The 13,184-nt window shown below is 49.2% G+C and overlaps 1 protein-coding gene across 10 annotated transcripts in view; it reads right to left on the reverse strand.

Annotated features, from left to right (window-relative positions):
* Positions 1-559: 559 nt before the first annotated feature.
* The window catches only part of Tox2 (TOX high mobility group box family member 2), a 123,117-nt gene continuing 110,492 nt past the window's right edge, over positions 560-13,184 (reverse strand). For all 10 annotated transcript variants that reach the window (XM_063248296.1, XM_063248297.1, XM_013150339.3 and 7 more), the window contains 6 exons: positions 10,184-10,423; positions 8,360-8,587; positions 4,223-4,303; positions 3,124-3,519; positions 2,339-2,466; positions 560-1,485 (listed from right to left, as the gene is read on the reverse strand). In XM_063248296.1, coding sequence (XP_063104366.1) covers positions 1,449-1,485; positions 2,339-2,466; positions 3,124-3,519; positions 4,223-4,303; positions 8,360-8,587; positions 10,184-10,423 — 1,110 coding nt within the window. In that variant the 3' untranslated portion in view covers positions 560-1,448. The remainder of the gene's footprint in view (positions 1,486-2,338; positions 2,467-3,123; positions 3,520-4,222; positions 4,304-8,359; positions 8,588-10,183; positions 10,424-13,184) is intronic.

Below are 13,184 nucleotides of genomic sequence, written 5' to 3' on the forward strand. Positions count from 1 at the left end.
GAATGCTATACAAGTGCTCTACACTCAGCTACACTCCCAGCTCTACATGGAAGTGTTATAAAAATTCTGGTCGTGCATATTAAAACACCAGTGTTTTCTAGAGCACACTCACTCTTTCGGGCAATTGGGATTTTACTGATACTTTTTGGTTTCAGAGGGACCAAGTCGTTCATGGAAGGCCTGGGATTTAGCCTCCCGGGCCCATGCTGCTGTCTGCGGAATCCTGCGCCCACTCAACACATAGTCACCAAACACTTACTACGTGCCAGGAGCAGTCACCCGCTGACAGGCCCGCACGGGGTGGTGAGAGGCAGGCAGGGGGCTGGGGATTTAGCTTAGCGGCATAAGCACCTGCCTTGCAAGCAGGCGGTCCTGAGTTCGATCCCCAGTACCCATAAAAAGGAAAAAGACAAAAAAACAAAAACAAAAACAAAAGAGAGGCAGGCAGAACTTTCGCCTGAGTCTGTCCTCACACGGGGCTCTGTCCCCTGGCAAAAGCCACCACCACATGCCACCTCAGGAGTCCTGGCCTGGCTACAGAGCACAAGGAGATCCAGACTTGGTCACAACTTTTCAGGACATTTTATTATAAAGAGATCTGAGAGAAGCACTGGGCACCAAGACAGACAATTGCTGGGCCGGGAAACAGCTGCAGACAATGTCAAGAACCAAACCCCAAACCACGCACACGTTAGGATAAACTGCAACTCTGTTCTCCAGTTTGCTTCATAAATAGACAAAAACCATTGATGGCAATTTTAAATAGATGGACGCAACGGTTTTAAAAAATAATAATAAAGAGCAACACCTCCGAGTGTGGCTGTAAACTGTCCGGTTCTCGCTGTGCAGATAAAGAAGCGGTTTGACAGCTGCTTGTGCAGGTCTCCCTTAAGATAAAACTTAAAAAATGTGCTAAGGGTCATATAAAATGCTTTTTAACCTTAAAGGAAACTACCCCCACCCCCCAACAAAATAATCTTACAGATGTCTTCAGCACAGTTCTAAAACACTTAGTCAACTATTTACACAGCGCCCACAGTTCGCAGGTTTCGGGTTCTTGTGTGCACACTGGAAAACCGTATTTGCAAGCCCTGGCCAAGCAGCTGGGGTGGGTTTCTGTCCGGAAACGACCCCTCCAGGGCTCGAGCTGGGCCCGATATCCAGACAGAGGGAGTTTTGTGCGGGCGAGGAGTAGGGACCGCGGCTACCCTGGAGCAAGCAGGTGGGTGGGCAGTAGCTTTCCTGCAGGTTCTTTGGGCTGGTGGCAGGTGCTGGGCGGCCTCTGGAGAGCCTGGCGGGAGGGCGAGGGCGAGACTCAGCCCTGGGCTGCTGCCGTGTCACTGTTCTCACTGGCCGGTCACCCTGCCTCCTGTCGTGGCCTCTCCCCTGCACTCAATCCTTCGAGCAGCGCCCGTCCAGTGAGGCTCAGGGAGCAGAGGGGAGGTGGATTAGGTGAGGTAGAGCGATTTGTCCCTGGGGAGCAGGCTGTGGGAGAGAGGAGGGCGTCAGGGCCTGTGGAGCCCCCCAGGGCCCCTGCGTTTGGGACCTTCACCCTTCTCCCCATCAGGGCCTCTCTGGGGCTGGATGAGGATGGCAGCCGAGGCACCCTGATTGTCCCCTGCAAACAGAACCCGGGGAAGGGCAGCTCTAACTGTGCTCCACCAGAGCCATTCCAACCTCATTGCTTCAAACCGTGTCAAGTAAATCAGGGAGGAGACACTGTTGGTGGCCCTACACTCCTGCTAGGTGCAGAGGGCCAGCCTGGGGAAGGAATCCGGGGTCGCATGGCCAGTCCCCCCACACTAACTGTCCCTCCTCAGTCTCCCGGGCCATGCCAGCTCTAAATCAGAACGGCCCTTGCTTTCAGGCAGAAGAAGAAGAGCAGAATGCAAGAGGCATCCTTACTCCCTGACTTGTCCCCCTCACCCTGGGGGAGGACAAGCCCACGACCCCACCTGGGGGGGGGGCAGCAGACCCCCGCCTTCCACAGCCACCAAGACAGTGCTGTGATATTCGGTGGACAGTGGCTATCTCTGCCACCAGGCAGGCTGCCTCCGGCCCCAGCCATCAGCCTTCTGGCACAGGCTCCTCACTCTGCCACGCTGCCAGTGCTCCCAGGCCTGAGGGGGAACGCCACAAGCACCCCATTTTTGACACGCCTGGGAAATCCACACAGACAGGCTCAGTCAGCTCACCAGGACCCCTCCCGGAAGCCCAAGCAGGCGCAGCTCCCAGGGTCCTCTCGTGTTATCCGACATATCTCTCCACCCCTCGCACCCCCAGGAGGCCAGGCAGGACAGAGGTAGGCCATGGGACCAGGGGCCGGCCAGGGACTGACCTGCAAGTGCTGATGCCGCACTCCCCGCTGGGGTAGCTGCTGTCCCAGTCCCCACTGCCCGTGGGGTTGGACGGGCCAGGGGAGCGGGAGCCGGAGCTGCTGGGGAACTCAGAGAGGTGGGGGAAGTCCTGCAAGAGCAGAGGAGAGTGAGGGGACAGGGAGGACGGCCACAGACGCAGGCAGCTGGACTGCGGGTGTCGGTGTGTCTGAGGGTTCCACCTCTGTGTGACACTTCCCGAGTCACACGGAATCTCCACTCTGCCTCCAAAGCTTCCTCCTTTTTCCGAGTGATGCAGCTTACAAAAAATGCAACCTGAGCTGGGGGTGCGGCACAGGGGCAGAGCCCTTGCCCAGTGTGCGAGGGCTCTGGTTCCATCCCTAGTACTACAAAACACGAGCAAAACAAAGAATTTCAGCCCTCAGCTAAATCAAGGAGTGATTTTGTTTCCAACGTCTTTAAAAATGGGGTTGTCTGGCTTAACACGGTCTTGGAGAAGTCTCTGTGGAATAAGCACTGGGGGTTCAGTCTCCCAAGCTAGGTGACTGAAGTAGACAGAGAATGACGGGAGCCCCTAGAATATTCTAACATCTACCTGGCAACTCATCAATTGTTGGTTATGGCCAGTGTTTCACAGGTAAGATGTACTGGACCCATCTCTGAGATGTGGAAACTGATGCTCAGAGGGGTTCTGTAATATGTATGAGTGGCAGGGCCAGCAGTGAAGCCCCAGCCAGCTTTCCTCTCCCCAGGGGCGTAGGGAATATCACCATTGTGTCCCGCTTACCTGTGGGCCTGGAGGCGAGGGGCTCATCGCCAGCTGCACCTGGAGTGCCATGGGGGTGGGCAGGACAGCAGGCTGGGGGGCCGGGGACATGCTGACAGGTGGGCTGAGCAGGGCGCCCTGTGCATGGGGGGGCAGTGGCAGCTGCTGGTGCAGCGTGGGGCTGAGTGGGAAGGAGGGTGGTGGCGGCGGGGATGCGCTGAGGCCTGGCAGCAGTGACTTGGAGCCCAGCGTCCGGGCGAGGCTGGCGGGGGAGGCCCCACTGCGGAAGGCCTGCAGGTCAGAGGGGGTCAGGAAGGAGGCCAGGCCGGGCATGGCGTACATGGGCTGCTTGGGGGGGAGCATTTTGGCTGGCGGATTCGCCTGAGTGCTCTTGGTCTCGCCTTGGTCCGGAGGGCTCTGGAGGGAGACGAAAACCAGTCACTGGAGAAAAGGGATAAGCAGACCCAGGCCGTGAGTCCGGGTGGTTAGGTACCCCACCACTACGGCCCTCAGCTGCTCTCTGGACCCCTGGGGTACAGCTGTGGGAGGAGCAGGGATGACCGCACAGGATCCTTAGAGCACCTGGCTCTGACCAGCCAACCAGCCCCACTGGGGGGTCACATGCGCCCTGCCTATCAGGGTAGCCATCTGTGCCCCTGCCCGGCCTCTGCACCCCTGTGTGTGCCGTTCCCTCAACTGTGAACACCCTCTTTACTTGGCCCTTTATGGCCCAACTCAGGTGCCACCTCCTCTGTAGCAGCTTTTGGATGACCCCCCTTGGGCCATACAGTTCCAGTCACATCACATCCCTGCATTGCTGGTGTGGACAGAGGGAGATGGCCTGGTTAGCAGTGAAGGCTGGCAAAACTGGTTTGAATCCTTACAACCACTCAACTGGATATTTTTAGGCAAGTTGCTGAGCTGGGTTGTAGTTGGCAGACTTTAGTGAGACAAGATGCACACAAAGTGCCAGCATGGGCCCAGCACACGGAACTGTGACACACAGGTCTCATCCATCCTTTCTAAGGCCTGTGGCCCACTGGCCATGCCATGGGCCTCAGCTCTCGCTCCATCTCTCCAGTGGTCCATTTCATTGGGCGTTGCCTAGGGATTCTGTTACCTTGGAGACGAGGCTAGCCCTGTAGGCTGCCAGAGCTTTCAGATACTCCTTCTTTGCCGCTTCAGTCTTCCTCTTGTAGGCCTGAAAAATCCAAGACAAGGCAACACTGGGGAGAATGTCACGGGAGTCACGGCGCAGAGCCTGCATGAGGAGGCAGGGATTCCAGGCTATGCATGCATCAGGGTGGTGGGATGGGGAGATGGGTCGGTCACCCACTGGCCCCTCTCCAGGAGCACTGCCCAGGGAGGGTAGAGGCCAGGCTACCCCAGGCCCTCAGCTAATGTTTCACTTTTCTGGGCTGCCCAATCACAGCAGTACAACTGACTAGAAAGACAAGGTCCTTCAAAGCTCCCTCTTCTGTCCAAGCATCTTTGTATTCTGAATTAACCACACTTGTTCAGAGTATCTCAGCCTGGATTCATATTTGCTAGGATTATTATTAGGGACGTTAGACATAGGCTTGTATGTTACTGCAGAAATGACCCCATCTGTTCCCGCTCCTTTTGTTCATGCCTCTGGGTAGAGCCCTCTCCTAGTGACGTGGGGTTTGGCCTTGGATCTTGCTTTGGCCAACAGGACAAGAATGAGTGAGATGCAGGCGGGGACTTGGAAGTGACAGCACACAGGGGTTGCGACACACAGGGCTCGGTTTGCTCCCAGCTCCAGCTGACAGCCATGCAATTCCTGAAGCAGAACTTGCTGACTGCAGGCATGTGGGGGATCCCACCAAGAGCAGCAGTAGAAGCACTGGGTTGAGCCCAGAACATTTGGGGACCACTGGTATCATGATTTGAATAAACAGTTCCTGATTTAAGCCATTAAGTCTCAGGATTGTTTGTTAGTCACTCAAGACTGTATAGGTAGCTTCAGTATGTTTTAGTGATGGGTAAAGACTTATAAAAAGTATTATCCTTTTTCTAAGTTCCGGAATTGTCTGCTCTCTGATAATTTGGAAAAGCTTTCCCATCAGTTAGAAGTGGGACTTTCTGTGTTTCTTTCCTGTAATTTTTTCAACACCATCTCCTTTGGCTGTTAGTATATTATTAGCAAATTAGGAAGATAAATAAATTTTCTTAATGAAACTTAACTGCCACAGAGCTAATAGTCATGCTTAACTGTGAAACATGAGAAGTAACTGAAAGAGAGAAGACCAAAGCAGCCAGCCCAGCCCTCCCGCACATGCAGGCCACCATCAGGACTCCTGCGGTAGCCAGCACGGGCCAGGAAGACCAGCCAGCCATGCCTTGGAGAAGCCCGCCCCACACCCCACCACCTCCTGGGGAATCTGGGTTAGGAGAAACCCAGGTTCCTGACCCGTCCCCCTGCGCTGTGTACAGGGGGCTGGTGTGAGAAGCACCTGTGACCCCAAGACCCTCTCATCCAGAGGAACCCCGGAAAATCAAGCTGAAGGAGCAAAAGGCAATCTCCAGCTTCCAGCCCACACGAACAAGTCCAGAGGACATGGACATGGAAGACAGTGGAAGGTGTACACCTGAAATTTCTGGAATGATGACAGCTAAAGTAAAGAAACTACTTCATGAGGCTATAAAAGAAATCAGATCAGAAGTAATATCTCAGGTGCAAGAAGAAATGATAAACATAGTAAAAGAAAGGGTTGCTGAGTATATTAAAGAAGACATAGATTTAATAAAAGGAAGAGCAGAGGAGAATGAGGGAAATCTTGAATGAACAATATAGAGAAGAGTTGGAACGCATGAAACAGACTCAGATATCCAGGAAATTAAAAAACTCCATTGAACGCTGGCAAAACCGCTTGAATGAAACTGAAGACAGACTTTCAAGACCTTGAAGACAGGATGGCAGCTAGTGATTGCAAAAGGAAAACTCTCTTAAAAATAATAAGGAACCAGGAAATACCAATTCAACTGCTGCGAGACAATGCATAGAAACATAATTTAACAGTGATGGGTGTCAGCAAAAAAGCAGGAGTTGACATAAATGACCTAAAGAGACTATTTATAGAAGTAATAGCAGAAAACTTTCCAAGCATGGAAAAGTGACCTGACATACACATAAGTGAGGCATGCAGAGCTCCAACTAGCCATAACTAAAATAAATCAAGATAGATAATAATCAAGATTCCAGAAATTCAGCACAAGGACAGAATAGTAAAGGCTGTTAGAAAAAAGAAACAGATCACCATCAAAGGAAAATCCATCAGAATCATGACAGACTTTTCAACACAAACCATCAAGTCAAGAAAAGCTTGGAGTGAAGTATTTCAAGTCTCAAAAGAAAACAACTTTCAACCCAGATTGGTGTACCTGGAAAAACTATCTTTCAAAATTAATGGAGAAACAAGATACTTCCATGACAAAGAACAACTGAAGGAATTCATGACCACCAAAACAATCCTACAAAGAGTACAGAAGGATATTGTAGAGAGAGATAACAATGACTGTGCTCCCAGGAATGGCACAGAGTGGGATCGCCAAGCGGGGCAGAGAATTGAAAGGAGGGGGAAAGTAGGGAGCCAACAGCAGGAAAAAAGTATGGCAGAGAGGAACCAGCGCATGCTGGCCAAAACCACCAATGCAGACGGCCTCAGTTCACCAATAAAAAGAAACACAGGCAGAGTGGGTCAAGAAGCAAGATCCAGCAATATGTGGTATACAAGAAATGTTAACGCAAAAGGAAATTCATAGATTGAAGGTCAAAGGAGAGAAACCAATGCTTCATGTGACAGGGAATCAGAAAAAAGCAGGGGTAGCTTGCCCATCAACCATAGAACGGATAAGGAAGATATGGCATTTTTATTCAGTGGAAAGCTACTCAGCTATAAAGAAGGATGATCACAAGGCTCTTGTAGGTAAATGGGTGCAACTTGTGATCATGCTTTTGGGTGAAATGGTTTGGACTTACATGGGTGAGCATCAGTGTCTCTCTAGTATAAAATACTGAAGGAGTTAGTGGGATCCAAAATGCACAACAGATATTGAGAAAGTGCAAGGGGAGGAAACCTCTAAACAGGGAAGGTGGTAGCCAGTGTTAATTTCCTTTTGTTTTAAAGTCCTGTATCATTTTCATTGTTTTGTTTTGATTGATTTTATTCTGTTTTGTTTGGTTTGATTTTATTATATCTGATGGCATGGGCAGCTATCCCATGTAGTGGCATCCACTACATATTTCCCCATATATGTATACGTGTATAAATATACATGCATTTATGATGCATTAGTAGTAATATACCAAATTATAAGTCCTTAGTAGAGATCTATTAAGATATATAATAAGCTCTTGAGGCCAGGATACAGCTTAGTGGCACAGCACCTGCCTGGCAAGTGCAAGGTCCTGACCTCAGTTCCCAGTACTCCCCCCTTCCCCCTCCTCCACAGAAAGTTTTTGGATTAAAATAAAATAGTGGAAAGATAAACAAAAATGAAGTTAGAAAATTCAGAAACAGGGCTGGAGCTGCAGCTCAGTAATAGAGCACTTGCCAAGCATGCACAAAGCCCCGAGTTTGATGCTAGCACCAGAAAACGAAACAAAACAAAACCAGAAATGGGACCAACATAGGCGGTCAGACTCTCTCCAGACTTCGCTTGCCTCTAAACTGAACTGGACGGGGTCAGAGCAGCAGCTGGAGGGAGGTTTTCCAGGGGCAGAGCACCTGAGACCACTATTCCCCAAGATCACGCTGGAAAGGGAGGGGACTCCGCTATACACACACAGAGGAAGGGAGGTCTTCTTAGGAAGGGGAATGCACGGCAACAAAAAGGGCACTAACAACAAAGGCCTGACAGCAGAAGCTGGCAGCGCCCGCAGCACCCCGGGCCTTCGCCACTGCAGAGCAGAGCCAGCATGCATAACCTCCGGAGGCCAAGAGCGCTGTCCCCCACCAGAGCACTCTCCCAGGGGCAGGAGCCTGGTCCGCCATGTGCGTGGCAGGCCTGCCTGAGAGCAGTGACTGGCAAGAGCTGGTGTGCACCCGGCTCCTTGCAGCACAGCGGGGCCCCCTCTCAGCCAGGGGTTCCCGGTGTGCACCGGGCTCCTTTCAAATCAATCAGTGATGCATTGCTCTGGCCCAAACCTGCTCTCTTCCTGGTTTCAGAGTCTGCCCTTGGCACCAGTGCCCCAAAGCCTTGGGGGCTGTCCCGGAAAGGGATGGAGGCTCACCTGCTTCTGCTCCTCTCCCAGGCTGTCCCACATGGAGGCCACGATTTTGGAAACATCCCCAAAGGTGGCACTGGGGTTCTGCCCCTTGATGGCAGCCTGAGTGTCTCTGAAGAAGAGTGCATAGGCCGACACAGGCTTCTGCGGCTCGTTGGGGTCCTTCTTCTTCTTCTTCTTTGGGTTCTTGGCCTTTTTTCCTGGGTCAGCTGAAGGTCTCTTCTCTCCCGAGATCTGCCCGGATGAGAGGTGTCAGAAAACCAGAAGCTCAGCATTGGGCCCAGCTGGGCTTTGCTCAGCAGTCCCACAAGGCCCCTGTCAAGTTGGTGACAGGGGCCGTCCCATCTGGGTTCACACAGGGCGGCCTGGCCTGCACGGTAGGTCAGCACTCATTTGGTGAGAGACAATGAATAGATGCACAGACATATGATGGAGACAGACACACATAGACACAGGCACAGAGACTCACACAGAGATAAAGACACAGAAAGAGAGACACACAGAGACAGACAGACACATCACACTGATCCACACAAATGGACAAAAGCAGAGACACACGGACAGAAGGACACACACACCCTGAGTAAGAGGCCTGAGTGTAACTCGATAGAGAGTTAATTCACCAAAGAGAATCTGTATGATATAATACTGACTCAGAGAAATTCAGGAGGAAAAGTCTTTACAGTTTCTGAAAGACCGCATGCTAGAGATTGCTACAGTACACAGAAAACTGGCCAATGTCCCACACGGCAATAAAACCATCACCCTTGGGACTTATCTTTTCTGCTGCACAGAAATCATTTGAGGGTTTATTACGTTTTAATTTTTTAAAAAAGTTTTTTCTTCTGCATTTTCTATGAGTTCTTCCCAAGTTTGCATCTTCCTTTCCAGAGCTGGGAAAGCCCCCAGGCAGGAGTGAAGGTGCTGAAGACTGATTCTAGAGAAATGGGCACTCCTGCCCAGGTCTGGTGGGCTGGGCTTGGGTGTGGCATTGGGCGATGCAGCCCCTGGGGCCCAGTTTCTAAGTTCAGGGTGTGTGTTTTCTAACTGTTCTCCCTCTGTGATCACAATCATCTCTAAAGTTTGCCCTTCACTACAAAAGCCCAGTCTCCTCTGCAATGTGTCAGCACCACGGTGAGGCCTAGCACAGTGCAGCTGGATGTGCACCTTATAATCCTCGGGGAGGGGCCAGGCCAGGCATTGCAGATGAGTGAGACACACGTGCCAGATTGTGACTGCAGCCACCTGCATTTGAATCCTGGCTGTGAGACACTGGATAAACCTCTGTGCCTCAGTTTCCTCATTTGCTAGACAGAGATAATAACAATGCTGACCATGTAGGATAGCTACGAGGATTTCATGGATGAATGCTTATTATGTGCTTAGAATAGAGTCTGGGCCACAGGAATTATTTTAGGTATGCTTGTTAAAAAATAAAACAAGACCCAGCCCTGCCAGGCCTATGATATAGGCCAAGTTATTCTGGGTGAGGCTGAACCATTCTTCAGGGGTAGCATATACCACCCCGGCCCAGGAGCCCAGGGTCTCCTGGCACAGGTGCCATGCCTGTGCTGCAGGCCCCTGACCTGCCCCAATGTGCACAGTGGTTAGGGCCTTAACAGATGCTAAAGCCCAGTGTCCCGGGCCCCATGCCTGCTTTCTCCCGACCAGGCAGTTGTCCACCTGCTGGTTCTCTTCCTCTGTGGGTTCCAGCAAACAGTAGAGGCACCTTTCCAGGCTTTTCCAGAGGGAGCTGATGACCATGTCCCCACAGGCCAATGCCTTGCTCATCAGGGGTATCTTAAGGCAGTGCCTCTCCATCCCACCTACCTTGAAATGGGCTTCGGATTCCTCCTCCTGAGTCGAACTGGAGGGCGAAGGGGTGGCCGATTTGCTCGCTGGGGGTGATGGGGAGCCATGGGCAATGCTGCTCCGGATGCCCATCTGGGAGATGAGCTGGGATTGGCTGAGGGCACTCATGTGGCTGGCCAGCATCGCTGGACGTCCCAGCAGGGGCCCCGGCCGGCCTGAGTCATAGGCTGCAACCTCCGAGTGAACCATCTCCTGGATCTAGGAGAGGAGGACAGGATAGTGTCAACTTCAGAAGGGTCTGCCCTGTCACACCGTCACATCTGCACTCAGAGGAGAGGCCTGCTGATGAGAAGTGGCAGGGGACTTGCTTCCTTGGCTCCCAGGGATTCCCACTAGGTGAAAGCACCATTTCACGTTGATGGCTGCATGATTTGGAGCACCTGTGAGGGAACAGGTCTTCTTGACACTGCCTTTCTGGTGTCACTCACCCTGGACAGACAATTAGCATGCCAGCCCCTGCCAGGAAGCTCAGCTGAGCTGTGAGTAAAGCATCTCGTGATATTAGCTTCCCTCCTGGGACACATCTCTGCATCCATCACTGTGCAACATCACGCGTGGCAAAGGGCACAAATGCTCGGGGCCGACTACATTCTGAATCCTGGTCCTGTCCTTTACCAGCTGGCTGATTTTGGCTAAGCTACCTAACAGTTCTGTGCCTCAGTTTCTTTATCTGCAAATGTGGTTATAATGAAATCTACCTTCTAAGGTTGTTAAAGATCAAATGTCCCTGGCATATGGTAAGCTCTGTACTTTATCAGCATTTGTTAAATACATTGAATAAACACATATTTTTATAAAGTTTAGTACTTTTAGGTAACTCTGTTCCCCATGATAGTTTTCTAACTATTAATGGAGAACTATAAGAAAGCTAGTGGTTTTACACATAAACATTTCTCCTACTGAACATCTGTTTAGAGGACTGTGTATTCTTGACACAAATATCTCTCTCTCACACACACACACACATTCAGTGAGGCTTACCAATCTTCACACTCTTATAATGACTTTTATTTCCTCTGCACCTGTGGCTATTTCCTCTTTTAATTCATAATGCATTTGCTTCTCACTTCTTCTTTATTAGCAAGTTGATGGACTAGTTGATGGACTTCCAATTTCTGGTATGCTGTTTCTTTTCTCATGCAAAGACTCAGACCTCTAACGCTTCTGCTTCTGTTTTCTAATTCTTAAATGCATTCTATGTTTATTAATCTCTCCCTCTGCTTTTTAAAAATTTATTACTGTTGCTTTCCTCTCAATTTTGAATTACATTTTTAATTCATTTTATTTTCCTCTCTCTCTCTCTCTCTTTTTTTTTTTTTTTTCGAGGTAGGGTCTCACTGTGCAGTTCAGACTGGCCTTGAGCTCACTTTGTAGCTCAGGCTGCTCTCAAACTTGCAACAATCCTCCTGCCTCAGCATCCCAAGTGCTCCTCTTTTATTTTTGATTGTAAGTTTCAGGCTATGACTTTTCCTCTGAGTATGACTTTAGTATTTCTCATAGACTTCATCATGTGAGATTTGGTATTGTTCTGTACTAGTATTTCCTTTTGAATTTTTTCTTCCTCCCAAGAGTTATCTAAGAATTCTAGAATTTCTAAGTAGTTAATTTTGTTTCTGTCCTCTTCACTTTTAATTTTTATTAACAAAAGTGATTAAAGAATGTGGAATGTACTATTTGTGATTTTGAAAATTTGTTAAAATTTTCTTTGGGACCCAAATGTAATTAAATTTTACACATATCCCACAGTACTTAGATGTAAAGGTCAGGCTTTCTGGCAGATTTATATAGCAGTGTACTATGTGTGTGACCAGCAGTGGTTACACTATTTACATTCCTTTCTTAATTTTCATTCCTTAATCTGACACAGGCTTGCCCCAACTTTTCTGCTTCCATTAAATTCTCCCTTTCACTCTTAAAGCTTGTTTTGAGAACTTGAAGTTAGTTTTTATTGCAAACAGAAGCCTACACATTACATCTTCATCACAAATTGAGCTTTTTATTATCATATGTCTCATTTTTGGTCTCATTTTGCCAAGTAAATTCAGTGGAGTGTGGCATTAATACCACTACCATTGCCTATGTATTTCTTTATTTTTTTTTTGGCATATCTTTATTTCTGGGAAATTGTCTTGTTTTGCATCTCTCAGTTTTTATTTGTTAGAGTTATCTTTGTTGAATGCTGCTGTTTGTGTTATGACCAGCATAATATAAACATCTAAGATTTTTCTTTTTCTTTATGCCTGGAACACTATAAGTAACATAGAAATCCTATTTCCCTTAGAGAAATGTCAGAGTTTAGATAGAAAACCATCTGGAGTCCAATCTTTATTTTTTTTTTTTAACTTTAACACCATTGTCCATGACTAACACACTATTTTAGTTTCCACGAAAATTATCCACCTCGTCTCGATTTTTTTCTGATTGCTGGAGGTAGAGCCAGGCTTTGATGCATGGTAGGCCAGCAGTCTACCATTGCTATGGCTTGTGTCTGGATGTTCCCCGAAGCTTCCTGTGGTTGTAGGTGAGGCTTTCCAGAGGTGGCTGGATCTCGAGTGTGTGATGCTGGGTTTAAGGCTGTGATGCTAGCATTGATTCATGGTGCCATTCACGGAGTAACAGTGCCTCACTGTGTGAGTGCTACTCGCCCTAAGGGACAGAAAGAGGGTCACTGCTGTCACTTGCTGCTTCTTCACTGTTTCTGCCTGCCATGGACTGTTTTTCTTTTGCCCTTGTCCATGTCACCCTGCCTTGGAGCCAGCCAATTATGGCCTGAAACCTTTACAAACTATGAGCTACAATAAACCTTTCCTTTTTAAACTTTGGGTGTTGGGTATTTTTTTCTCAACAAAGAGAAAAAATAACTAAGACAACCACTGAACCACATTCCCCACAGACCTTCACTTCGGGTTTTCTGTTTTGGGTTTTTTTTTTTTTTCTTTTGGTCTTTTTGAGACAGGGT

This window comes from Cavia porcellus, unplaced genomic scaffold (assembly GCF_034190915.1).
Source record: "Cavia porcellus strain 051 isolate PalLab524CR breed Dunkin Hartley unplaced genomic scaffold, mCavPor4.1 scaffold_5, whole genome shotgun sequence".
NCBI lineage: Eukaryota > Metazoa > Chordata > Mammalia > Rodentia > Caviidae > Cavia > Cavia porcellus.